The sequence below is a fragment of the Biomphalaria glabrata genome, chromosome 6, assembly GCF_947242115.1.
Source record: "Biomphalaria glabrata chromosome 6, xgBioGlab47.1, whole genome shotgun sequence".
Taxonomy (NCBI): Eukaryota; Metazoa; Mollusca; class Gastropoda; family Planorbidae; genus Biomphalaria; species Biomphalaria glabrata.
In genome coordinates this window covers 52,012,912-52,040,004 of record NC_074716.1, presented here as the reverse complement: position 1 = coordinate 52,040,004, position 27,093 = coordinate 52,012,912, and the positions used below count along the sequence as shown (strand labels likewise).

Sequence of the window (27,093 nt, the reverse complement as noted above, 5' to 3'; positions counted from 1 at the left end):
ATTAAGGATAAGTCTAGACCCTAGAGACCTCAACAAAGCCATTCAAAGAGAACACTATCAATGACCTACTATAGAAGAAATAGCTAGTCGACTAAGTGGCAGTCAAGTGTTCACGGTATTAGATGCCAACTCTGCCTTTTGGCAAATTAAATTAGACAAGAGCTGTACAGTTCTAACAACTTTTACACACAGTCCCTGACACACTGCTGTTCACTCAAGCATGTACACTCAAGGTCCACTGGTCATTTCATACACAGGCACACACACTGCACTACCAGCCACGCAAAACACATACACTTACTATCACACCGAGGCGATAGAACAGACCTTTAACTATAGCAGTGTGGACTCATCACAGGCACTGTGTATCATCTTGTTGAGGTGGAGAAGAAAGAGTGAGAAACAGCCGGTTACAGCCAGGTGTGAGATACAACATGGTGTGAGATACAGCCAGGTGTAAGAGACAGCCAAGTGTGAGATACTGCCAGGTGTGAGATACAGCCAGGTGTAAGAGACAGCCAAGTGTGAGATACTGCCAGGTGTGAGATACAGCCAGGTGTAAGAGACAGCCAAGTGTGAGATACAGCCAGGTGTGAAAAGCCTTGTGTGACCAACATCCAGGTGTGAGATACAGCCTGGTGTGACAAGCCTGGTGTAACTAACAGCCAAGTGTGAGATACAGCCAGGTGTGAAAAGCCTTGTGTGACCAACATCCAGGTGTGAGATACAGCCAGGTGTGAAACCTGGTTTGAGAAACAGTCCGAAGTGAGGGGTAGCATTCCCGTAGTCACTTGGATATAAAAACTCATACTGTGACATCTCTAGACAACATGTCTACTGAATTACGCCACTAGTCAATCAAACACATTTGCGTATGATGTCAGATAACTGACACGCCAGAACACAGGAAGCGAAACATTAAACAACAATCTCGCAACAACTAGAAGTAATTACATGACACAGTACCATGTATGTTGTAATTGTATTTGAACAGGCTAAAGTCACTAGTGGTAATGAAACCCTAATGATGAGACATTAAAATGATTTTTTTTTTAAATATTGAAACTATCCTGAAACCGATTAATTATTATATCTCCATGTATTCAATCAATACTTTTTTTAAATTCTTTTTTTCACTACCATCAAAGGTTAGGTCTTTAGTAAAAGACAAAACAAAATAAACATTACCCTTCTCATTTACTAGATCATTTTTTTTTCATCTCTATATTTATTCTGTCGTAACCATCAAGAAGTGCAACTCCGAACACAAGCTCAACTAAAGCATAGATTATGATGGGTTATGTCCCATTAGCACTTGAATCCAGTGCTGCCTCTCACCGCAGCACGCTCTCTGTTAGCTTCTGTTTAGTATTAAATTCTAAGACCATAAGGAAATCGTATCCCATGGAACCCGAACTTAAAATAGCCGAGAGGTAAATTAGTATTCACATATTCTTTTCAAAGTGAAGAAGAGTCACTGGACGGCAAAACCCCTTGAGACTTACGACACCCTCTCAATGTATAAATAGTGATAGTCATATTCCACTGTGGTCAAAGGTGCATGATTCTCAAACAGTTTTGATTTTCTTAGTGCGACGGTTTCTTTGGAGAGTTTGTGAATATTTGTATTATTTGATGTCATTGGGTCACGCCATGTAACAAACACACTTGCAGATTTTTCTAACTTCTTCTTCTTCGTTCTCATCGTTATGTTGGAGTGTTCAGATGACTAGACCAATACATGAGATGAACTGCGCAGTGGTTTCTAAAGCAGGGAGCTCTCCATATAGTTTTCTTTCTATTGGAGTGTTTTGGGGCCAGTGTCTTGTACGGGCCTCTTTGTAAAGAGAGCAGTTTTGGAGGACGTGGTCTGCATTCTCTGGTGACACTCAACATGGGCAGATTTCAATGGTTCCAATTTTGAGCTTCCGGTACATGTGTTGTCGCATTCTGTTGTGTCCGGTCCTGAGTCGAAAGATTAGACGTTGGTCTTGTCGGGATAGCTTATAGTAAGCGTCATCTTTCTTGTGATTTGGATGGGAGCTCGTCCATTTCTCATTTATTTTATCTACAATTAATTTCTTCATTTCTTCTGGATAGAGTGCAGAGTTTATTTGTGAGTTTGTTCTCCCACTCTTGGCAAAAAACAAAACAAAGGTACCTTTTTAATGCGATTAAGGTGGTCAGCCGATGTACAGCTAATTTGTTTCTATGGCCGACAGTTAAAAAGGGCTTCATGAGGCCAGCACAACGATGAAGACTTGACTTCCCCACCGTATGACAAGAACCCAAATAATAATAAGACTTATCTTCAAGTCCGAAGATTAATGAGGAATGAAGTATTTCCCGTGGCTATGCAGCCCCTGCTGTGAACTACATATTTTGCCACATCCAGGGCAAGCACAACCATTGTCCATTGGTGGTCGATTAAGATTTTCTTTTCGCCGTCTAGAAGCGGATTTTCTTTTGGTCTCAAACGTGTATCCCGCGGCCCTTGTAAATGACCTCCCAGCTGTCTCATCCCCTTTCAGACCTTGCCATCTATAGGGCAATTGATGCTAAGGTTATCTGTTAAAGTATGAGCAGGGTGTCATGTGGCCCCCAAAATGATATACCACCTTTAATTTCCCCAACTTACGTCTAGTATACCCAGGCGTGCCCTAAAATTCCTGAAATTCAAAATTCCAGTCTTCACAGAGATTTGAATTCAAACCCAGGAAAACAGTCTTAGAAGTCAAGCACTTAACCACTCAGCAGTGACGTACCTAGGAATTTGCCATCCCTTTGGGGCCTCTTGCATTTTGCTTAATATTTAATGTATAAAAAAAAACAATAATTGGGGGGGCCTCCCTCAAGTGGGGACCTAGGGGAATTTTCAAATTCTCCCCCTTCCTCCCCCACCATAGCTACGCCTCTGCCACTCAGCAACTGCCCACCCAGAAGAGTTGTGAGAACCTAAAGATCCTGAAATTCAAAATCCCAGTCTTCACCGTGATTTGAACTCAAGACCTGTAGGTTCAGAGGCCAAGGATTTGATATCTATGCTGAGTTAATTGAAGTTTAACCTCTTCAAACTCAATCACAGAAAACGAATATGAATCAGACTATTACATAAATCAGAGAGAAGTAAACAGAGGTAAAATGTATTACAGTATTAAGAGTTAATACGGTAAACCAATAATAAGGAAGCTTAATTGAAAGTGGGTGATTAACAGTAGCTAGCAATGAATTACAACAAAACTTGATAATTGTTTCCTGCAAAGCTTCCATCAACTCACTCTGTCTGGTACAAACTTTGTACACGTTATTTCTTCCACTTGCATACCTCGGGATCAAGTTGAAACTTTGCACAATTGTTTATTGTCGAAGACAACACATCAATCAATTAAAAAAAATTAACCAAATAGTTAATTAAATAGTATGAACCCGTTCAAATGGCCCCTTTTGTACCTGGTTCTAAAGGTCGCCTGCCTGTGCAAAGATTAGATTTTTGGTTTTACTTTTTACCTATACTGCTGTGAAGAGAATGTTTTAAATGTTTGTTGTGTGTTTTGTTTGTAATTTAGTTGTTTGTGTCTGTGTTTTTTTTTTCTCCATAACTACTCTATTAGCTTACTCTCACTTCATACAGGACAAGTTCTGTAACGATTTTCCTAATTGAGGGTTTATTTATATCTTTGGAAGAAGAAATTGCTAGCTAATTACCCGCACATAGAAAACATTGAAATTTAAACATAATATAAACACTTTATAATTTTTTGCATTGTACAGTAAATTCTTCTTTTTAGAGACTACTTCTTCAATCTATGTGAAGAAATAAAGACATGCAGTTATCCCAGAATTCCCTCCTGATGTCCTTAAAGTAAAAAAGAAATAAGCTGGGATGACCTGTCAGGTGATATCAGACTAAATCTAGGTCAAGAAATATCTATTTAAAATTAAAAAAAAAAAAAACTTATAATCAACTTCAAAATATACAGAGTGAAAATTTGTAGACCTTCAGAGGGGATTGAAGAATGTGTTCAAATGCCCAACATTGATTATGTGGGGACCCTAATTTGTTAAATAGGGAAAATCTGAAATGTAGTTACCCCACAAATATTCTGTGCTAGATAAAACAACTGAAGGTTTTTTGGCTGATTTTAGAATTAGGCTCTGGATGTTCCTTTATCTTACAATAATTTAATGTTCATTATTGAATTATTTAAATTTCATTCTTTAATTATATAATATTCATTATTTCATTATTTAAAATTCAATTTTTAATTATTTAAAGCTCATTATTTAACTATTTAAAATTTATTATTAAATTAATGAAAGTTTAAAATTGTTTGTTTTTTTATGCAAATTGGCATGAACATTTCTTAAACTATGTAATATACAAGCCCTTGATGTGCAAAAAAATAAAAATAAAAAATATTATGAAATTAAAAAGTTGTAGGAATCAAAAAGTTGGGTTTTTTTTTTCCTTTAAAAATTGGTGGTCTGTGGGCCAGTTGTCTTTACTGAGTGTGTGGGCCAGTTGTCTTTACTGAGTGTGCAGTTCACATCATTTTTGGCTAGATATAAAAACTGTTTTTCAACATGAGAGATTCAAGACCTTATTTTAATAAAACCACATTGGATTAGTACTGTATCTGTGCTTTTCAAAAAATTTAATTACATACTTTTTTTTTTCAATCTTCACCATATTAATTGAATCTAATTTCTTTTTTTTTCTTTGTTTCATTATTATGAGATATTATGTAATTAGCCCCAACATTATTTTCTTATGTTTGTGATTTTTTTTAATGCAAGAATGATGCCCAAAAAAAAAAAAAAATTTTGTGAAAAAGAGTATAAAAATTTAAATACAAATAAATTATACACCATGAATATAGACTCCTGTGCCATTGCATTATGATTAAAAACTGTTGCCTTGGATAGAAAACTTAAGACCTTCTTCCAGAAATGAAGATTATTTGGTCCTAGCCCAAACTTCCTGCATGACAACAGAGAAAGTTTGTTGGCCGGGCTCTGATCCAGGACCATTGTGACAAAAGAGCAAAGCACAAACCACACAACCAGGCAGACCTCCTAATGCTTAAGTCAGCTTTAGCTTGGTCTTTATTCAATAACAGACCTCAAAACTGTGTACAAGCATTTTCACTCTTTAACTATTTGAGTGTAGACGTAGATGTTATTTATAAAAGCAGTTGTGACCTTCTGATCAACACCCCGACCTAAAATGTGCATTCTTCAAACACAGACCCCTATTTCATTCTCTATGAATGCCATACACAACAGTAGCAGAAAGAAGGGTGAAAATGCGACGGCGCCTGGTGATGGCATGTGCCCAACCTGCGACTGCAGCCGCGAATCAAGGATTGGCCTCTTTAGTCACACAAGAAGTTGCAAAGGGAAAAGATTGTCTCTCGAGACGTAAAATGCCACAGACAGATGAATTATCTTACCTGAATTCAATGCATCCAGTTTCACAGGCTGGCCACTCTGAGCAAGAGCAACAAGCTTCAATGCAATATAAAACTGACTGCGTCCAAAGTGACCCAGGCGTTTGGCTCCACATAATTCAGTTATCTGTCAAAGATGAGACATCAACATTTATTTTGGTAAACATTCATTTAGATACTATTGTTGAAACTAAACTTAAAATCTAATCATTGAAAGAGGTTCTATGCGATAAAAAAGACAGAGAGGAATGGAGGAGGATGGTCGACTAATATTGTTTGGTGCCCCAACGGTCCAACAGGCTAAGGGATAGCTGAAGGACAAGTAATTGTCAGCATTTTTTTCAACTTAATGTTAATACAAAATGTAGTTAAACCTTGTTTTTCAGTACCGGTACAGATAAAATATTAGTCAATTAGTTTTTTTTCATGTTCACATTTTACTTTCTATTTTAATAAAACAATTTGTATACATTTAAAAAAAATTATTTTGTATTGCAAATGAAAGGCTTGTACTTCATTTGATTCTTAAGTAAATTTTACATTCTCTGATTGCTTAGAAACACAGAACTCTCAGAAGCTTAACTTCATGAGTCTCAAGTTTTAACGATGCCTGCTTCATCTGCTAACATCCAGCAAAATAAGGTATTTGTAATACTATTCATTCGGAATCATATACTTTAATATGCTCTGGTCCAATCTGAATATATTTCTATTTCTAATCCTTTAATTAGACACAATAAATAGATTTTATAATGTTCTTCAAATAATTGATAGTAGTGTAGTATTTATGATAATTGCCAGCACATTTATGGAAATAATATGACTGATTTCTTAGCCAAGAGTCCATTTACATTTTATATTTTTAGAAATGAAATAGTTGCACAGGTAGGGGTCACTGTGCGTGCCCCACTGGCATATTAAACTGAGATCAGCAATCTCCTGGATTTTATACATGTGAAAACAATCAGCGTGTGAACCACTTTTCTAAATAGGACTGTTGTTTCTGTGAGCTTCCAGATGCTTGTGGGGACCTTATATTATAAACCATAGAGATAAAGTACAGCCCAGTACAGTGACAAATTGTTATTTTGTATAGTAAATAAAATTATTTAATAAGAAATTAAAAATAGAGTTGCCAAAGTTTTTCAATGGATTGTACCTGTGTACAATTAGAAAAAACACAACACAATATATTTTCATTTATATAAATTCAGTTTTAGCATCTTCAATTAGACTCTGTACGTGAGAGGCTTTACAATAAGAAATTTAGTGTTAGGCCTAATCCCTAATGAGAAAGAGGGAAAGGCTTTTATAGACAAAGAAAGTGAGCAAAACATAGAATGAAAAATGTGGTAAGAGCAGAAAACTTTACAATGGTCTAATATATATATATATATATATATATATATATATATATATATATATATATATATATATATATATATATATATAATCTGGACCTAGAATGTAAATCTAGTAGCTAGATACCTAGAGAGATTGTAATCAAATATATGACAAAAATTATATTATAATAATTTATAATTTAAATACTACCAAGTCCAAGAACCTATCTAGATTATTCTACATTTAAAACGCTTATTTATGACAACTTATGTCTATTGTCAAGTATTGGAGATTCTATAGCTAGTGAGAATCTAGTCCAATTCTAGTACTAGAATCTAAGATTAAGTACTAGCTAGTTCATCTAGAATTGAATATAGATATATATATATCCACTATTCTACTAGTAATTAGATCTAGTGTAACACACTTCAGTGTGATCTGTAGCGTAACTAAATACCTACTGTCTACTAGCTAAAATCTAGTAGAGTCTAGTGATCTAGTCCTAAATCAGATGTAGACCTATACATACATATATTCATATATCTATATTATATCTAAAGAATATCTCTGGATCTATAATCTATATATATATATAATAATAATATACGTCTTCTATAAGATGTAATTGTAAATTGTAATGTATCTATCATTATGATTATCATATCATATACAATAAACAGTGTACAGTCATTGTAATACACATGCTAATGCAATGACTTATGACTATGGTCACTACTAATACTACTAGCTAGTGTAATCATTACAATTACAATCAAGATTCAAGATCATTATACTATATTACTGTAAATACTGTAAGTGTAAATAGTCACAGTGTAAACTGTAAATGAGTAGTCTACTAAGACTACTAGTGAAGTGGCTATTGATAATGTGACCTACAATTGACATAATGATAGTATTACAGTAAATCTACATCTAGACCTAGATTTTCTAAATATTATTAATAATTACCTGCTTCAGAATCTCAGGATTAAGACCAGAGGCCATAAACAGTTCAGATGCTTTGGGACCTGATATTTTACCACTTCCTTCTACATCGCAAGCTTGGAACAGTTCTGCATAATACTGCTGCTCCCTCGATTGTAAATTCATCTTCTCCATCTTTAGAACTTAATGTTTACACATGAAATATCTATAATTATATTCACAAAGCACTAATCCCTTAAGAATTATATTATATTTAAACCCATGGTCGATTTATTAGAGCGACCTAAATGTGTGTTTTTACAAGGCAAAATTAGTCAATCCTCCATCTTTATTTATGTAGAGTCGAATTAAAAAGATGCATCAACAATAGTCCAGGCTAATGTAATTTTTATTTACAACAAATTTCGATTGTTCTATTTTAGATCTAGATCTACATAACTGCTCAAAATATGCTTATAATCAAATGTATACTACTTTTTAATTTTATGTTTTATTTATAAAACAGAAATATTTGCTACACATAATTAAATTAATAAAATATTATTGAACCTCAAAAGATTTTTATAAATACTTTTGTTTATTGTTTCGTAATATTATTTATGATAAACTTTAGGCTCGATTCACATGACTAGGAGAAAAAAAAAAGTTTAGAATAGTGCCAAAATACGGATCTAGACTTCTTGATCCATATATATCTTTCAAGCTAAAGTAAAATAGTCCTGAATCTATGTAGCTTAACCAACTAGATCTATTTATTACATGTTGACATGTGTGTGCCTGTTTAATATATATATATATATATATATGTAAATTTATGTGTTTGTTGAATGTATCACATTGGTGTACCGGTATCCGGTATGTAATCATTTCCAAGGCCAGAACCAGCACTGCGAGAAAGGATCAGAGCCTAAGCCTGGGCCTCGAATGTTTATCCATTTTACAATACGTCCGTGCATCACCTTAATACACTACTTCAACTTGTAGTCTAAATAATATACCATACAGGTGTTAACAACAGTTACCGATGAAGTGAAAGAGACAAAATATTATTATTTTTTGCTCAAATGCTCTAGAAACTGTAGGCTAAATAAGTTCAACAAATGTCAGTTATCTTAAAATGTTGTCATAAACTAACCGGCAATCTACAGATCCACACAATAGTAGAAAACATTATTGGAGATTATTTAACTAACAAGACACTTGTCTTTCTGAATTTCGTTAGTAATACTGGTAATTTAAGCTTCCGCTGAAAGGAGCTTTTAAAAACTAAAATGAAAGGGTTTTTTTTTTTTGTTTTTTTTTAAGAAATATGGCCTACAGTGGGTGAGAAAAGGCTTCAAGTTTGGCTGTTTTATCGATAAAACATACTAAGATTATAATAATAATTTTATTTATAAAGCGCTGTTAACAAACAAAACGTAGGCTCAAAGCGCTGTAATAACACAAACACGAGAGCTAAATTGACAAACTAATCTAAAAAAAGTTTTAAACAGGTAGGTCTCAATGTTCTTCTTGAAAGTAGTGTAGCATGTTGTTTGTCTGAGATCAATGGGGAGTGAGTTCCAAACCTTTGGTCCGTGTACTGATAAAGCCCGCAGACCCTAGCTTTTGAATGAGAAACGTGGCACCACTAAAAGCGTTGAGTCCATTGAGCGCAGGGCTCTCTGAAGGACACATGGAGTGATCAGTTCGCTAAGGTACAAAGGCATCTCATTGTTATATATATATACACTGATGACAAAGTGTGGCGACCTTGTAATCGATTCTCGCCTTCACGGGAAGCCAATGGGGCGTGCGCAAGAGCGCAGTAGCAGAATCTCGTCTTGTTTTGCATTAATAACGATTTGCGGGACAAATCCTTGGGCTTGACAAAACCTGTTGACCAAAGTCCGCCATAACATGGAAGTCGAAAAGAGGAACGCGAAAGCAAGACCAGTCCACGTAGAACATGGCGTTCCAACCTCCTCAGAAGATCCAACATCCGTGGACACCAGCTCAAAAGAACTTACAAAGAGAAAAACAAAACCTAATAGAATGGACGGACCTGCCATTGAAAGAGGTTCTAACTAAGGCAAAAGATAGAGAGGAATGAAGGAAGACTATCGACGAATCTTGCATGGTGCCCCAACGGGATCTGTAAAGGTAAGGTAATACAATACCCAAGAAAGACAAAAGGATAGAGGTACATTTCTTATTCCATACGCTAGGACAAAGTCGTAGAAGTGCCCCCTTCTTCCCTAGAGCCATTAGAGAATGGAATGGGTTGCCTGAATCAGCCAGGAAAACCAACGAGTTGGCAGAGTTTTTTTTAAGTCATTGACTGACACGCATGACTAGATTGACACAGGAATTACGTAGGACGTACCGGTAGTTATCTTCTTTTTTTTTTTTTTTTTTTTGAAGTAACGTCTACAATATATAAGAAACCAGAAAGAGGCTGCAGGGGTCGCCTATGGCCTTGTCTCAGTGGAAAGAGCTTGTCGCCCTATGCGCCAAACGTCACGGGAGGATGTCTAAGGATGGCTGCCTCCAGAGCCGGTCTTAGGCCACTGCAACCTAGGGCTTGTACTCTGGGCGTGTAGGTCTCTTGGTCATCGTAAATCGGTTACGTCATAGCTAACAGCGTGACTAAAAATATTCAAGTGACGTCACGGTTTCGGGATATTACGCTAACGGAAAGATTACATTCAGAATTAATGGAACATCGGCACAATTTAGGCCATGTCTTGCCCATAGTCCTACATGGACCCCCACCCTTTCCCCCTCCATTCAACAAGCACAGTAGGAACGTTACAAGTTGTTACTGATAAAGTGTTAACTAAACGAAGTCGATTCTTTGAATCTTTGCCTCAACAAAACCTGCTCAATGTCCTTCAATGTGGGTTTGGTTTGCAAAGTTGTCTTTTCTCAATTGGAGTTATTAAGTGTTTTATATTTATATTCTGCATTTGTTTTGTACATTATTCATTTTAAAGTCATTATATTTGTAAATACCACTAACTGACAGACAATAAAATACACAAGTTTAATAGAAAAATTAAGGATTTTTCAGGAACTGCTATGTTCAGGCTTCGAATATGTCGAAACAGTGTCTTCAGGAGCACCAAAGTGGTAAAAGGATCCTTTATATAAAATTTCATGCAGACCGCCTATACTTTTCCCCAACCCATTAGAGCTGGGTGAACTCAGAGGTGCCCAAAGATCCCAAAATTTAAAATCCCAGTTTTCACCAGGATTCGAACCCAGGACCCCTAGTTCAGAGGCCAAGCACTTTACCGCTCAGCCACCACGCCGCCAATATAGCATAAATAACACAAAAGTTCTGAATTTTTAAAGCAAATTCTTTCTTTTCCCAAAGTCAACTTTTTAAAAAAGAGTCTATTTTTACAAAAATTATCATAATAGCATCAAAACTAGCATCTTTGTTTGAACTACAAGCGAAAGAGTTAAGTTTAGACAATGGATTTTTCAGTGGAAACAAGCAAAATATAAAAACCGCTTTTTTTTTTTTAAAAAAAAGCTTATCTATGGGGAAGAACTCCATCCTTGAAACTATTTCTACCAAAAATGTACAAGTTATTTCCCTTATTCAATATCAAAACAAAATAAGCAATTAGCAACAATTAATTGACTAATTGAGTATTTTTGTTTATTGATTAATGTTTTGTTAGGTACAATAAATAATTGTTTAAAGTATCAACTTGATCGGAGGATGCGTGAGGGAGAAATAGCATTAACAAATATCTAAGGGTTAAACCCAACAAATTTAGCCATATATGTCAATACTGAAGTAATAGTTTCCCTTTGTTGCTATTAAACAAAATAATGAATTACCAGTAATTAATTGTCTAATTGTTTACTTTTTTTTGTATTGATTCATGTCTTGTCTATGTCAATGAATAATTGTGCTAAGTTTCAGCTTGGTCCGAGAATGTGTGTGGTAGAACTAACGTGTACACTTTTTACCAGACAGACATGAGTTGATATAAGCTTTGTAAAAAAAAAATAAAACTAAGTGCACACAAAATAACCATTGTAAAATAGACAATCAATTTATATTTTGTAAACCTGATACACTAACAAGCTAGTTATTTATAGTTATCGGACATAAACTACACTCGACTATAAGCTTTGGTTACATGCAATCAGAGATATCCTAAAAAGAGAAGCTTGAGCCTAGTGGCAACCGGCAATCTTTAGTTTATATAATGTTGAGAAATATTTTTGAAAGCAGAATGACGCTTGAAAAAACCTGGTCACTAAAGTAGAAGAAGGAAGACATTTAGGGCGGTGAATTTTAATGTAGAAAGGGAGGCCCCTACAATTTTTCAAAAGCTTAAATAAAGATCAACTTATGAATGAAAATATTTATATCTAAAAGCCTGCTATATTTTAGAATAAAGAATTGGAGTTTTTATACATTTAATCTAGCATTCCTTTTAAAAAAAAATATTATGCATATTTTAGTTTTATAAAATGTTTATTTTTGAGTTTGTGCAGGGTAAGGCCCATTAGTAGACACACTGTCAAAAATCCGAAGCTGTATTTACTTTTTCCAAGCATGCTACAAGCCCACACTTCTAATCAAATTTTTAGAAGTCCATAAAATGGAAAAAAAAAAAAAAAGAAACTAAAAACCCTAACGTTTCTGACCCATCAAAATCTGGATATATATTTTAACTCTTTTTTTGGAGTCCCTAGAACTGTAGCCCTACCTGACCTCCCTTATATCCAGCCCTGAATGCAGATATATATAGCATTAAAAGCTTGTTTTAAGATTTTGAATATTCAAGTTAAGAAATCACCCATGGCCACCTGGTATGTGCTCGAAACTCTCCCTACCCACCCCTTTATGTCCAGCTGGAGATTTGGGCCAGGACGTCTGAACTAATGGGGTTGTCATGGTAACATGTGGTACAATAAACCAACTGGGGTGTAGTTCTGGGAACAAAACTATTTGTCTTGAACTAAAGAAAAAAAAACACTAACAGAATTACTTTAACAATCAAAATGAAACAATTTATTCAATTGTTTACATGTCAGTTGGAAAATTCTCAGCTAGCAACTATTCCAAAAAAAAAAAAAAAAAACATTAAAAAAAAATTATCATTAACCCCCAACAATGTTTTGACAAGAGGCCAATGATTAGTTTTGAGTTGAAGGGATGATTGCAAGGGTATCTACTCAATGTGAACAGAAATATCAATGTCTTTCGGTAAAAAAATAATTGTACTTTCTCTCTCTCTCTCTCCCCTCCCCTACCAAAGCAAGAGGACATCTCAAAAAAAATTGTTCCACCTAGTTTTACGAGACACATTTTTTCAGAATTCTGAGATGAAATCTACACCGTTCCGACTAAGTGGTAACATTTGTAGATAGTGCAATACAGAGGAAACAAAACCTCATTCAAGAATTGCTATTTATGGTTCAACACAATGTAAAACAAATAATATTTAAAACGTGATGCCGGTCCAGAGTTTAAGTTCCATTCCTTTTCCCATAGGGTTTGAGTGTTATGTACAGTATCATATAGAAACATTTAAATAAAATTTGTTTTGTTCAACAGTAATTACAGAGCTGACATTAACATTTTGCTTTTCTCAGATTCGTCAATTCATCTGAAAACATTCAAATTATAAAAAAGCTTTTGTTCAACTTCTCTAAATAAACTGAATTTGAACTATAAAGCAAGTGACCTTACAAGATAATTGTCAAAAAAATAATAATTTATTTTTAGGTGTTTAACTTGAAACTCAAAAAAAAAATAATTAAAAAAATGACAAAATACCAATAATGATAGTATAAAATGATAATAATACATCAATGCATGAAAAGAATGAGCCAGTAATGTGAGGGACAGAAGGGATGATTCAACATGAATAAAAAGATGGCTGGTAGCACTATGATGTTGCTGCTTCTAGTTCTCCAACTGGCTGGTCAGGTTCTTCATCATTATAAATATTTTCAGCCTGTAAATAAAATAGCATATAAAAATTTAAAAAACAAAACAAAAAAAAACTTATACTGAGTGTAATTGCATCAATTATTTTGAATTGATCATGTAATACATTTTTAATAGATCTGGACTAACAATAATATATTTGTCCCATCCTCTGATCAAGTGAAAAAAGTAACGTGTAAAAGACTCCACTAGTGTTATACTAAACAAGATTGACTGACCTATGTCTTATCACTATATGTATACAAGTTAAGTTTGTGTATTAGCTAGCCACAGTACGTACACACTAGTGGTGTAGCTAGGGATGGGGAGAGGAGGGGGAAGAATTAGAAGATCCTCCCGGGCCCCCACTTGAGGGGTGCCCCCAAATGAGTGTCCAAAATTTTTTTTCAAATAAGTTAATTAAATATTACGTCACTGTCATATAATCTTGCTTTTCACGTTGTTATAAGTTAGTGACCCTTTTGGGTGTAGTCCACACAGATTAGAAACACTTTCCGTGCAGGAAGGAGTAGTGCCGTGTTACTCTAAGGAAGTAACTTGGTATTTAGGATTGTTTATTTCATCATCTTTGTCATTTAAGAAGAAACCTGATAAGAGCACTGAAAAACAAAGGAGACCATGAATGTGTCGAAGAAAAGTATTACTACTCAGATGATTCATACAAAGATACAGCAGTCGAAGAAGTGAAAATGTCTCTTGATGAGAAGTTGTGCTGAAGAGACTCCAGGGGAAAACCTCTTACCACAGACAGAGAAAACATCTGAAATAAGTGATACAGATGATCAAGTGATGGTCATCCAAAATTACTTTCTCCAGAAGTGGAAGAAGCTGTAATTAAGTACAAAGACTTCGGATATATCCAGCCTCGAATTTTATCTGAGGAACTGCGAGCAAAATTCTGTTAAGGGTAGCTTATTTTTCCAAAACAAAGAGGAATGGTATTTGTTTCCAGTAGAGTTTACCCAAAATAAATCGCGAAGTTTGACATCATGGTTCACTAGAAAGCTTCCAACAGGAGAAATCTGCAACCGATCTTGTCTCCTCTTCTCTCCACACTTGGAATGTCTGTTTTATTTTGCACGTGTAGTGTTTTCTGAGGCATCAGAAAAGACATCTAGTGCATTGAGCAAACCTGGAGTTGGTTTCAACAAATGGTAGAAACCTGAGAGACTGAATGAAGAAGGAGTCTACCAAAGACAAGCTCTTTTGAAGAGGAAGTTAGAAGAAGAAAAGCTTAAGGCAGAACCAGATGAACTGTCACATATGTTTCATACGCAAATTTTGAAAAATAAGCAGCATTGGAGAGATATTCTGAAGCGTGAAGCAGCAGCAAGTAAGTACTTTGCAAAAACAAACTCAAGCTTACGTGGTCACTACGAAAAACTGAATTCACCCAATCCTGGGAACTTCCTAGCATCTTTGAAATTTCTTTGAATTTTATGAAGTTACCAAACACCACTTACATAGAATCGAATATGGGAAGACACATTATATGTCACCAGAAATTACAAAATAGTTTATAAGACATTGGACTGGACTTTGATCTGTGCATAGGCCAAACCTATGATAAAGCAGCCACAATGAGTCGCCGTCTGTCTGGCTTGATGAAACGTCTCTTAGACAAATCCAAAGGCAACATTTCTGAACTGTGACAACCACTCTCTGAACCTGGCAGCTCTTCATTCTGCTGAGATAGATCCAGCAATTATCATCTTTTTTTTGGAACTGTACATGAATTGTTCAACTTTTTTTCCAATTCACCTTAGAGATGGGCCAAACTGAAAGAGTTCAAAAAAAAGGAGAGTAATACAAGGTGGTCCGCAAGACAAAATCATCAAGCTGTTGGAGAAACATTCTGAATCAACAACTGAAAGAATGGACACTAGAAGCAGTGCACAGAATCTTCTTTTTTTGCAGTGGAAAATTGTGAATTTTTGCTAATCTTGAATTCTGGTCAAATCTCCTGCACCAATTAATAAAGTTCAGAAACGTCTCGACTGCACATAGGGAAGCTGCTTAAGAAATTTAAACCTTTCATGCTTTCTGCAAAATGAGAAACGGATGAAACTGATCACCCAATCCATCGAAAAAGCAAAAGAAGGTAGTGAATGCTATGGAGTTCCTGTAATGAAAATAACCAGACGAAAGGAAAGACTTGATGGGGAGTTGAGTTCTAATGCAGGACTGTCAATAGAAGTGCAATTCAGAACGTGTTGCAACAGAAGTGCTGGACAGACTTCATATGGAGATGAAGGACAGATTCCAAAGGCTGGAAAACCATGTGGACAGCTTTGGGTTTCTTTTTGAACCAAGGCACCTTTTGAAGTCTATGGATGATGACACGCTGATTACAAACTGTGTTACTTTTTCCTGCTCGATAAAATACAGGCAAATCGTTTATTCAATAATGTCATTGATGCACAAGAACTTTTCATCAACAAACCAGTGCCACAATCAGCAATTGATATATTGACATATTGAGGAAATTGGCTTCATATGGTAATGATGTGTGCTCAAAACTTGCAACCTCCACCCGAATACGGCTCACTCAGGCAACTTTCATTGCTTCATGTGAGAGATCATTCTCAAAGCTCAAGTTCATCAGGAGCACAATGATGCAAGAAAGGCTTAGCATGGCTTTAATGTCAGTGGAGTCACAAATACTAGACAGTATCAATGTAGATGATGTTATAAATGCCTTTGCTGCATGGAAAGGACGACTTGAAGCAATATGAATTGAGATTTTTCACCCTGCATCATTTCACCAATAAACAACGGTATTATTCATTAAAAAATTCTTAATGATTACTACTTGTACATTTTACTGATTAATGTACCTATTTGAATGTAGGCTTATATATTTATTAAGTACATTTTCTCTTGCCATGATGTTGAATGCCAAAATGCAAGGGGCCCCCAAAGGAGTCAACCCCAACCAGGCCTTCAAATTTCTAGCTACACACCTGATACACACACATATATATATATAAATATATGAAGACTATTGAGTAGCAAAAACAATAGAAATTTTTTACAAGTAAATTTGATCTCAGTATTTCAATTTTTTAAAAAATTATCCTGACAATATAAACACAATGTGATGAATAAACAATGAAATGGACAACTAATATAATATCTTTTTCTTATCATTAGACAAAAATAGAAAAAAAATGAGAAGTTAGTTATTGTTAGTCTTACAACTTATAACACATAAGCCAGAATCATCAAGAAACCAAAGTGAATTTTCTGGATTGCTTTCATGCTTTACATCAATCAATGACCATTGAAAATAGAATGGACTGAAATGTTTTGTGTAAATAAATGCTAACCCCCCAGTGTTTCACGACAGTCACTTACCATCTGCCAGACTTGCATGATATTGTCTTCAGATACAGAACAGATGACCCAGGGCTCATTAGGGTTCCAGGAAAAGTCTGAGATTTTAGCTGTATGTCCACCATGAATAAACTAAACAAGGAAAAAAGCAAAATATATCAAAATAAATGTTTAATACAACACAACAACATTTTTTTTTTTGTAATGAAGAAACTCATTCATTATTTATGGCATAGTAACTTAGCAAAACTGAGGATGTACTTACTGCCCTTGAAACCATTAAAAATAACAAGAAATTGAATCTTATTTCTACATTAAATTTCAGATATTTCTTTCTCTGAACTAATTCTATTGAATAAAGAAAAGAGTCTATGATAGATTCTACCTTGAAACATTTTCTTAAAAACATGTAAATAAAGAGACTACCAGTTCATAAATTTAACAAACATCTAGGTTTTCTTCAAGTTCAATAAGATGTGATAATTTCTAGACAGTTTTAAATTCTCCCTAAAGTACTCATATTTATTCAAGGCAAAATAGAAAAAGGGTAAATATTATCATTTAAACATAGTTTCTATTTTCACCAAGAGTCTTATCTTTATTCTCAACAACACTAGTGTGATTTATCTTCATGTTTATGAAAGACTTGGAAATTATCCTCATTTCAAGTCACTTGTACCTATGTTAGTAATTAACTCCGACCACCAGCTTTGGAAAATAGTCCAAAGTTACCAGAACAAATGACCCTCAGAATGTAGTTTTAACTATAGGTAAGAAAGATAACCTACCAACAGTTCAGGAGGACCATCTTCAGCATCTTCTGGTAGCTGCTCCTCTCCAATTTTGCTACACAGAAATAGAACAAACAATCAGGACACACTAATATAACATAGGAGACTGGCTTTTTCAATTAAAATTGATGTGTATTTTATATCTTATATATGGTTGAACGTATCCGGTGCCCTTTCAGAAATTCATGGGGTAAATGATTTAAAGCTCATCTGTTTCTATGGCTGAAAGTTAACTAGGGTGTCATGTGGCCAGCACACAGACTGACCAAATTTACTTTCCCAAACTAACGCCAGGTACCCATTGAAGTTTGACCATGAAGATCAAAATTCCCCTGTCTTAATCAGGATTTTAAACAAATTTGAGATCACTTGGTTATTACACTTCCCAGTTATATAAAAATTAAGATTTCATGAATTTAAATTATAATAGTAACGTTAATGTAACTGGTTTAAATGATAACCAGATACGAAGACACAAAAATTCCATCAACTACGACTAGAAACACAATTTAACTCACCTGAGATCCCAAACATGTAACCGTCTGTCAGTACCACTGGAGGCAAGTATTGTTTCATTATGTGGGGACCATTGTACCTAATAATGAGAACAGAATGGAAACATTAACATAAAATCATGAGTAGTCTACTGATGTATAGAAGTTGTTTAAAATCAATGCAATTATGTTCAACATATCAAAAGTGAAAAAAAAATTACCTGGAAAATTTCATCTTTGTGTGACTCAAATGAATGAAGCTTCAGCTTTAAATTTCTTAAATCCCATAATGCAACCGTCTGAAGAGAGAACAATATAATGGAAAATTAAGATAAATGAAGTTAGCGATGTGCATGCACCATGCATAGATTAGAAATTTTAAGTAAATAATTTAACTTTTGTAAAAACTTTGCTACCAAGTTTTACTTTCATTAAGGAACAGAGTTTAATCCAACCTTATTGCCCAAACATTTGCTTAAAGAAGAGGAAAATGATGAAAAAGATAAATAACAAAGCCCTTTTTAAAAGACCACCAAGAGTCTTTTAGTTGTTTACTTTAACTGTGAAGAAATAAGGAGGCCATTAGAATGATGGTATGTCACTACCACATTACAAGCTTGGTAGTCCATTAGTATATGTTAGAATTTTATTTTCAAAAGGACAATTTAAATTTCAATGCTCGATCAACAAATCTTTGGTTGAATTTAACAAAAAAAAAAGATTTTAGGTTTCCAGTCTTACCTTATCTGCTGATCCTGTGGCTAGAATAAATTCACTGTAAGGGTTAAAAGAAAGGCAGTTGACCTCCGCTGTGTGGGCATCAACCGTGTGGCTGGGTTTACTGGTGTTATTTGAGCGGGTGTCCCAGCTGAGAGAGACAAATGTAACGCATTAACTATTTAAAACAGGCACACTTAAGTCATCAAAAATAACCAATTCTAATATTATTATACAATTCAACATTAGCACAGAGGACAGTCCTGACTTTAAGGCTTCCATTACATTGGCTTTCATGTTTACAACAAACAGGATTAGTAAATACTCTTTTCTCCTCAATAGCCTTTCTGCTGAGATGTATCGCTTGTGAGTGTAATGGGGCACAGGAAGATTCTAAAAGATCAGCTAGCCTGACAAGATCACTAATGGGGAACTGTGGCAAAGAATAATGTTGCCACCTATCCAGAGACGCTGATGATGGGTAAGCACCCACACCCTTTGCAACCAACATCAACATCTCAAGACTGTCACATGATACTCCCCAAGGAACGAGGAAGAGGGGAATGTCCAGAAAGACATGACGCAGAGCAGATGAAGAACATAAAAGAATGGACTGGCCTGCTAGCTGCTGACCAGGAAAAGTGGATGGACTTGTTATGCCAACTGTCACAGCACCCCACTATGGCAAAAGCTAAGGGACAGATCAGATTGGAGAGACTCACCCAGAACTACAATACTAAGGTGATAACTGGTTGGTAACCTATGCCCCAGATGGGATCACACGCAGATGTAAGATAAAATAAAGTCCTGCCATGATGTCCTCATACATTCATTTAAATCATCTTTACAATTTTGTGTTTTAATTAAGTGTGTAACAAATTTTATTTAAAAAAAAAAAGCGAAAGTGTAGGAGTTACCACAGGGCATGCTTTTGCTGTATGCTTAGTGCAGGAAGTAGAAAGTAATGTTATACATAAGACAAGTACAAGAGAGAATGCTGGGGCGTGACCGCAGATTAAAAAAAAGAAATTTGTGTTTTACTTACATCATTAACTTCTGATCATCAGCGACTGAACCAAATAAACTTTCATGAAGTAAATGCCAGGCAACATCCTACACGATAGAAGAAATATATATAGTTTGCTAACTACAAGGCTCAAGTGCCTTGGACAATTTAACAATGTGGATTAAAAAAACTACATTTCTAATAATTCCGAGAAATTCTTGTTATAGAAAAAACAGCCTAAGATTGAGAGAAGATAGATTGAAAAGCCTAAAATGTATCAGTAATAATAGCACTAGCTTTAATAATTAACATGGCTCTGGCATAGAATGTGAGAATCATATCAAGACATTATTTAATAGACCAAAATGTGTGGTGGCTGAATGGTAAAGTGCTCGACTTCCAAACTCAGAGGTCCCAGGTTCAAATCCTGGGATTTTTAATTTCATTTCAGGATCTTTAGGGCGCCTCTGAGTTCACCCAGCTCTAATGGGTACTGACAATAGTTGGGGAAAGTAAAGGTAGTTGGTTGACACCACAGAAACATATGACCTTTACACAATCTGCACTATAGATCACATATTTCTGACAGAGGAACTTTACTTTTTTTATTTAATATGTACCATGCCTAAAATATTTTTTTAAAGTTTATTTACACTATTACAATGTTACATTTAAACAAAATATAGATACCAACCTCAACAACAGAGGTATGGCCAGTGAATATTGTCATTGCCTCTATTACTCTCTCTTGGCGCTGTGTAGCATTCACGTCCCAGAGGCAAATGGTCTGGTAAAAAAAATAGAAGAAAAAAAAAAATGAAACAATGCCATATTAAGAACTAAGTCTTAAAAATAAGATAAAACTATTTTAAGAGAAGCATTGAGGCTCGAAACTCACATGATCATCTGAAGCACTCAACAAGTGACCATTTAAGTTTGGGTTCCAGGATAAGCCATAACTAATGGAAGAAAACAAAAACAACACACAAAATGTAAAATTATTCTCAAGTCGTATTAGACTGATAGAAAAAGATACTTCTCTAGACTGAGACCTTTTGGTTTGAATATGATCATACTATTAATCCTTTACAACATAGCCAGTCTGTCCAGGCTCATACAACCCAGTGTTGTTAACTCTGAGCCAAGAGATTGAGCTCACAAGGGAGTCCTTTTAATTTGAACAATTTATAACTGACATTTCAGTTGTATCGCATTCCTACTGACGAGTTAAATATATTGGTTTCCATAAGTAAGTGGTGGCATGAGTTCACTAATTGTACATTAAGTACTATTTCACATTATTAGATTTGTTTGTATTGCACTGTTTGATCATAAGAAAATCAAAGCCTGCAAGGTCCCAAAAAACCATTATATATCTATAGAATAACTACACTGGTCTCTGATTTAGATTTAAGACAAATTATTTAAATTTTTAAAAGATATACCCTTCTTTCTGGTGACCTTTCAACCTCAATTCTGGGATACATTCTCCACTTGGATCTGAGAACAACATAAGAAATATATAAATTTAAAAACAATATAAAAACAATTTCCCTAGCAGTATATATAAAGACAGTAAATGCTGGCCAATGATACGCCACAAATTCCTTACCAGGTTTCGAAGGGTGCTTTGTGTAGTCAAACACTAAGACATCACTGGAGGGAGTCTTGGTGGCGATGATACACGGGTTCTGTGGCATGTAGCGGGCTCGGTTGACCTCACCTTCGTGGTTGATCTTGATTTCTATCTCAATCTTACCACTGACAGATCCAAACCCACCAAACTCTAAGAGCAGATAAACAGGTACCAGTTTTCAAAAGTCTTTTAAGTATTAACATAATAATAAAAAAAATATCTGTATCAAATATACAGGCCAATTAACACTACCACCCCCCTAGTCCCACTTCCTTACTTACTATGTAACTCTAGAGCTAATAAAGTTCAAGATTTTTCTGATCAATTCAGCTCTTACTATCTCTTTATAATTAGAAGCAATAAACATTTCCACATAAATCCACATCTATTTCAATATCAACACTTGGGGGAAAAAAAAAAAAAGGGGGGGGGGGGGTCCAGACATTTGCAAAAGTAAAATGTTTTAATTAATCTCTAGCAAAAAAAAAAAAATAATAATAAAAAATTTCATAGGTCTTCCAATATAAAAAGAAACCTGACTACAGACTGGATCAAATGTACTGTATCTTCAGGGAAGATCAAGTGTCTAGCCAGGAAGTTTCAAAACAGATTAAAACAACAAGTGTCTATGCACTATATATTGGCACAAAAAGAAAACAACAACTCTGATGGCTATGACAGCTATTTCTCTTTGTTTAGTTTCCTTGGAGTGCATGTGACTTTTTGACCCACTTAATTGTTAGAGATTTAGGTATAAAGATGACATGAATGAATAGTATCATTAAAGCACTAATTGAGCCCTTATTTGGGATTGCTTATGTTTCACCATATTTTCTCTCCCCCCCCCCCCCCTCTCTCAAAAAAACAGCATACCCAAAAGCTGCTTTTATATATTCCATGTCATGTTTTTTTCATAATATTCACCACTGGTGTCAGCGCAAAGCTCCACACCTAGCACTAAACAAGACTGACCTCCCTTATCACTGTCATAATGTGAAGCATCAAACTGTGCGTTGTCATTAGGGAGCTGTACACTGGCTATCAACAAATGATTCTGCTCATCTGAACTGGAGACAATAAGAAAAACATAAGTATCACAATTTAAACATTAAAAAATGCAACACTAATATAGAAAACAATTAGACATTGTGTTTAGCATTTAAACATTAGTCTGAGTTACTACTTTTGTCAATATGAACATGAATACAGCTTCTATATCAATAATAAAAAAAAAAAATAAAGAATTTTGAATATTACATGGAAGGGCTAACAAGACTGTCTGTACTTACGTGTGAGTTCCAAGAATAAGTCTGTGTAATGAATAGTCTTTACCTTCAGGCCTAAAGAAGATAAAACAAACAGGTTTGAACGAAGAAAAAAAAAAATCTATGGAATCCTAAAGGAAATGTGTTTTTATATGTATCTAAATGAACTTATTTTATATGAAAGTAAATGAATTCACTTAATAATTCCACATAACAATCACAATTCCATATTCTGAAGCAGATGCACAATAACTAGACACATAGATCTGAGCTAAGAAATTCCCTAGACACTAAAGTTACATAGAATTTATTGTAGAGATAATGAACGCCATAAAATATGGTTCGTGTAGAAACGTTATGTCTTAAGACATTATTTTTCATTGTTGTATACAGCATTGGAAAGCCAAAACAAAAAATGTGACCCCATTAAATAAAATAGGTCCTAAGCAATCCAATGAGATCAGCCTCTAACTTCCAGAACCTTGAGGCAACTAATTAATTTTAACTTGAAGAAAAATGACAAACATTTCCTGCGCAGTTTTAAGTGTAGTCTCATCTAAATAGAATGTGTGCTTTGTGACATTACACTATAAACAGAATAATGATGTACCGTACATATTATAAAAATATACACAAAAGGTTAGCAGCAAGATCTTCACAGTGTCAATACAGACAAAAGTCCCACTCCTAGTTGGATGAAACTAAATGGTACATTTAAAGCAGAGTTAATTATTGAGGATCGACGGTGTGAAAGGATGTGCAATAAAGTCAGCATAACCGACAACCACACAAACACAGTCACACATCATTTTGGCGTGTTATACATAGTAGAGGAGGCACAGTGTCTGAGTGGTAGAGCGGAGGGTCCCGAGTTCAAATCCTGGTGAAGACTGGGTTTTAAATTTCAGGGTCTTTAGCGTGAGTTGATTCACCCAGCTCTAATGGGTACCTGACATTAGTTGGGGAAAAAGTAAATGTGGTTGGTCACTATGCATGCCACATGACACCCTTGTTAACTCTTTCCCTCCATAATTATTTTTGCACATTCAGACGGGATTCTTCATTTTGCTCATTACTATTTCACTACCATATTATGATTAAGCTTCAATAGCTTTGTGCGTTGTGATCATAAAATGTTTTATTTGGTATAAGATTAAAGGAATGCAGGCTCCTTCTATATAACATAAAGAAAAGTTTTTAAAATTAAATATTAATATAATTTAAAGTGGCCGAATCAACGATGGTATCATCATGTGAGAAAGAGTTAACAGTGGTCCACAGACAACACAATATGACCTTTACATTATCTGCCCTATAGACCGCCTGGCGTGAAAGGGGAACTATATTTTTTTTTTACTTATACATCATATAACAAAAATTATACTCCTTGATAAATTTTTTTTTGGTACAAGCTTAAGGAAACTTACAATGCACAAGAATTAATCAAGTTTGAAATTGCCTAAACCCATTAGCTCCTAAGGTAGTTCAGAATGTTTTTACATTTATGCCTAAAATGGTCCAGAATGTTGTGATACAATAATTATTTTCAAAATTTTCCTATAAGAAGAGCTAATCATGGGTCATTTAGAACGAGAATGAGAGTGTGGTGATTGTTTTTTTTATAATGTAAACCAGATGCACATTGCATTTTTAAAGAATTTTTCAGAAGGAACATGCCCATAGATCCTGTGTATAAGCCAACACACTGGAAAATGAATATTTTAAAAGTTTTTTTATATTCCAAAGGTATTAAAAGTATATATATTTTTTAATCTGGACATAATCTAATTTTAAATCGTTTATTTATCAATATAAGTTCTTACATTTGTATATCTTTTAATTTTATTTTTTAAGTTGTTTTTTTTTTCAGAGTTACACCTCTTTGCTTGTGGCTTAAAAAGGATTTTAATTTTCAGACTGGAAAAAAAGGAGCTATAGGGTTTATGTTATGCATACTTTAATACTTTTTAAAAAAAGTATTTAATTAATGGCAGCGATGAACAAATTCCATTTTGCCCAAGATTCGTCAAGTCTCATCCCAACTACTAACATCGGTTACCCAAACATCAACTCAAAAGGGACTAGCAAATCTATTGCAATTACTACTTTAAGACAAGGTTTAGTTTTTAAACTAGTGAACTAATAAAATAAACAAGAAAATAAGCTCCTGAAATACTTTTTAAAAAAAATATTTACAATGTAAATACATGAACATGATGACCAAAATATCCGTTTGATTAGTTATAATTATAATCCAATAAATAGAGCCAGCTAGTCAGTGTACTAGAAACTAGATCTATACTTCTATAGTAGATTACCTTGTGACATCAGCTAGCCACTGTGCTGTTAGACTTGGCCATTCCAAGGCATGTGTCATAACCAGATCATAAAGAAAAGGTGTGTTCTTTTTCCAAATTTTATATTCCTCATTGATCACTCTCTCCTCAGCAGCTTCATCAAAGTTTTCTAAACAAAAAAAAAGTAATGAACATTGATGTAATATATTAATTATACTGTTGTAAATTCCCCCCCCCCCCCCCAATAAACTTTTTCTTTCTTAATCATCTTAAAATTAATGGCCAAGTGCTAACCAAACAGATGATAATTTTGTTTTTGTTGGGGGGGGGGGGGGGGGGGTACACACTACACAGTGACAATCATTCTTGACAATCACAAAAAAAACACATTCTACAACTCACAAAGAAATCGAAAAAATGCAATGTAGAGTACATATACTAATAGACCAATAGTGTTGTTATAAGTAAAACATTAGAGTTTACTTACCGGCTTCTTTATCCGTCATATTGGCCATTAAACTTGATTATATTGTCGAGCTAAAAATACAGCAGCATTTGCTCGCGCCAAGCTACAGTTCGGCACAGAATCTAAAATGGCGGCCACGTCATATTTTGTATTCGGTGTTATAATAATGATACCATGTTTTAAATTATAAAATAATAAAATGGCAAAAAATGCAAGGAGGCCGCTTTTTAAATATAATGGCGTCCCTGTAGAAGAATGTCTTTTTTTTTCTTAGTAGTATTACTATAAAAATAATGGCGTCCATGTAGAAGAATGTCCATTTTTTTCTTAGTAGTATTACTATTTTCCATTTATCACCCAAACCTAAATCTTTAGGCAAAATCCTCTGGAACACATTGTTTATTTTTTAAGAGAGGTTAATTCGCGGTTAGCCTACTAGTTAAATATTCCAGTATTTTGCGAAACACAGCCATATGGGAATGAGAACATGCCAAAAGCGCTATTGTTTGGCGTAGCAGAAGCGCTACAAAGAGTACATCATGTGCCATTTTGCTGTTTGGTATTGAGGAAAGAAGCTGGCAACAGATGAAGAACTCTCGGGAAGATCGCGGGATACGCATTTGAGTTAATAAAGAAAAGTCCTTGCAGAAGACAGGCGCAGACGACAAAAATAAATTAGACTCCGGCGGACAATGGCTTTGTCTGCATATTGAACAATTATACTTCTATAGTCACTTAATCTTCAGATTCACAGACAATAGGCTACATGTGGTCGAGATTCTCATATGTGGCGGTTAACTTCAGGCCTAAAAAAAATAGCTTTTTGATGCAGGCTATTACAGATACCCAACCGGTAACCGGAAATGTGTATCAAGGATTTAGTCACACGAGAAGTTGTAAAGGAAAATGTAACCTCGACGTAAAATGCCTCAGATGAGATAGGGCCAGTAATACCCAAAGTACGGCCCGCGGGCCAGATCCGGCCCGCGACGTGAGTCCCTCCGGCCCGCCAAAATGTCAGCACAAAGTGTAAAAAAATCCCCTTCCCCCCCCCCTCCAAAAAAAAAAGAATAAATAAATTAGAAGGTGTAAAAATGTATCTCTACTTACGTTAGGGGCATAGAGCCCTAAATTTTTCTCCTGCTTGATTGGTTCCATGACATTTAACATTTGTGCATTTATGAAATAGATATCTGAGTGTAGAATGTACGTTTTCAACCAGGAAAAGTGACACGGTTCTTTACTTTTTTGTGGAACATGATACTAGGCCAACATATTTGTTTTTTTAGAGAAAGTGTGGCTATTTTAAAAAACAAAAACATGATAGACGACATTATGAAACAAATATGGCGTCATTCTTGGTTTGAGCCGCGAATAAAAGATT

The 27,093-nt window shown here is 34.8% G+C and overlaps 2 protein-coding genes across 11 annotated transcripts in view; both read right to left on the bottom strand.

The window, feature by feature from the left end:
- The window catches only part of LOC106062819 (ralBP1-associated Eps domain-containing protein 1-like), a 59,792-nt gene extending 51,689 nt beyond the window's left edge, over positions 1-8,103 (bottom strand). For 9 of the 10 annotated variants that reach the window (XR_008778378.1, XR_008778379.1, XR_008778376.1 and 6 more), the window contains exons 1-2: positions 7,764-8,103; positions 5,454-5,577 (exon numbers count right to left, since the gene is read on the bottom strand). Coding sequence is in view for 5 of the 10 variants with exons in the window: in XM_056032085.1 (XP_055888060.1) it covers positions 5,454-5,577; positions 7,764-7,913 (274 nt within the window). In the remaining 5 variants the exon portion in view is untranslated. The remainder of the gene's footprint in view (positions 1-5,453; positions 5,578-7,763) is intronic. The other variant, XM_056032088.1, reaches the window with a different exon arrangement.
- Positions 8,104-12,840: 4,737 nt separating this feature from the next.
- Positions 12,841-25,847, bottom strand: LOC106070487 (histone-binding protein RBBP4). The gene is made up of 15 exons (XM_056033521.1): positions 25,731-25,847; positions 25,265-25,412; positions 22,971-23,021; positions 22,654-22,748; positions 21,658-21,831; positions 21,491-21,545; positions 20,944-21,004; positions 20,740-20,832; positions 20,085-20,152; positions 19,064-19,190; positions 18,544-18,621; positions 18,347-18,423; positions 17,826-17,883; positions 17,059-17,169; positions 12,841-13,708 (listed from the first exon to the last, which is right to left on the bottom strand). Exons 1-15 carry the CDS (start codon positions 25,756-25,758, stop codon positions 13,640-13,642), a joined length of 1,293 nt encoding a protein of 430 aa, XP_055889496.1. The 5' UTR covers positions 25,759-25,847; the 3' UTR covers positions 12,841-13,639.
- Between the last annotated feature and the right edge of the window lie 1,246 nt (positions 25,848-27,093).

What these genes read in the sequence shown, in the direction of transcription:
- LOC106070487 (XM_056033521.1), bottom strand. Translation starts at nt 25,758, where the DNA reads ATGGCCAATATGACGGATAAAGAAGCCG. An exon ending in GCCATACCTCTGTTGTTGAG is followed by an intron (nt 20,153 to 20,739) that starts GTTGGTATCTAT and finishes TCTATCGTGTAG; the next exon opens with GATGTTGCCTGGCATTTACT. An exon ending in ACAAAGATGAAATTTTCCAG is followed by an intron (nt 18,424 to 18,543) that starts GTAATTTTTTTT and finishes TCTCATTATTAG; the next exon opens with GTACAATGGTCCCCACATAA.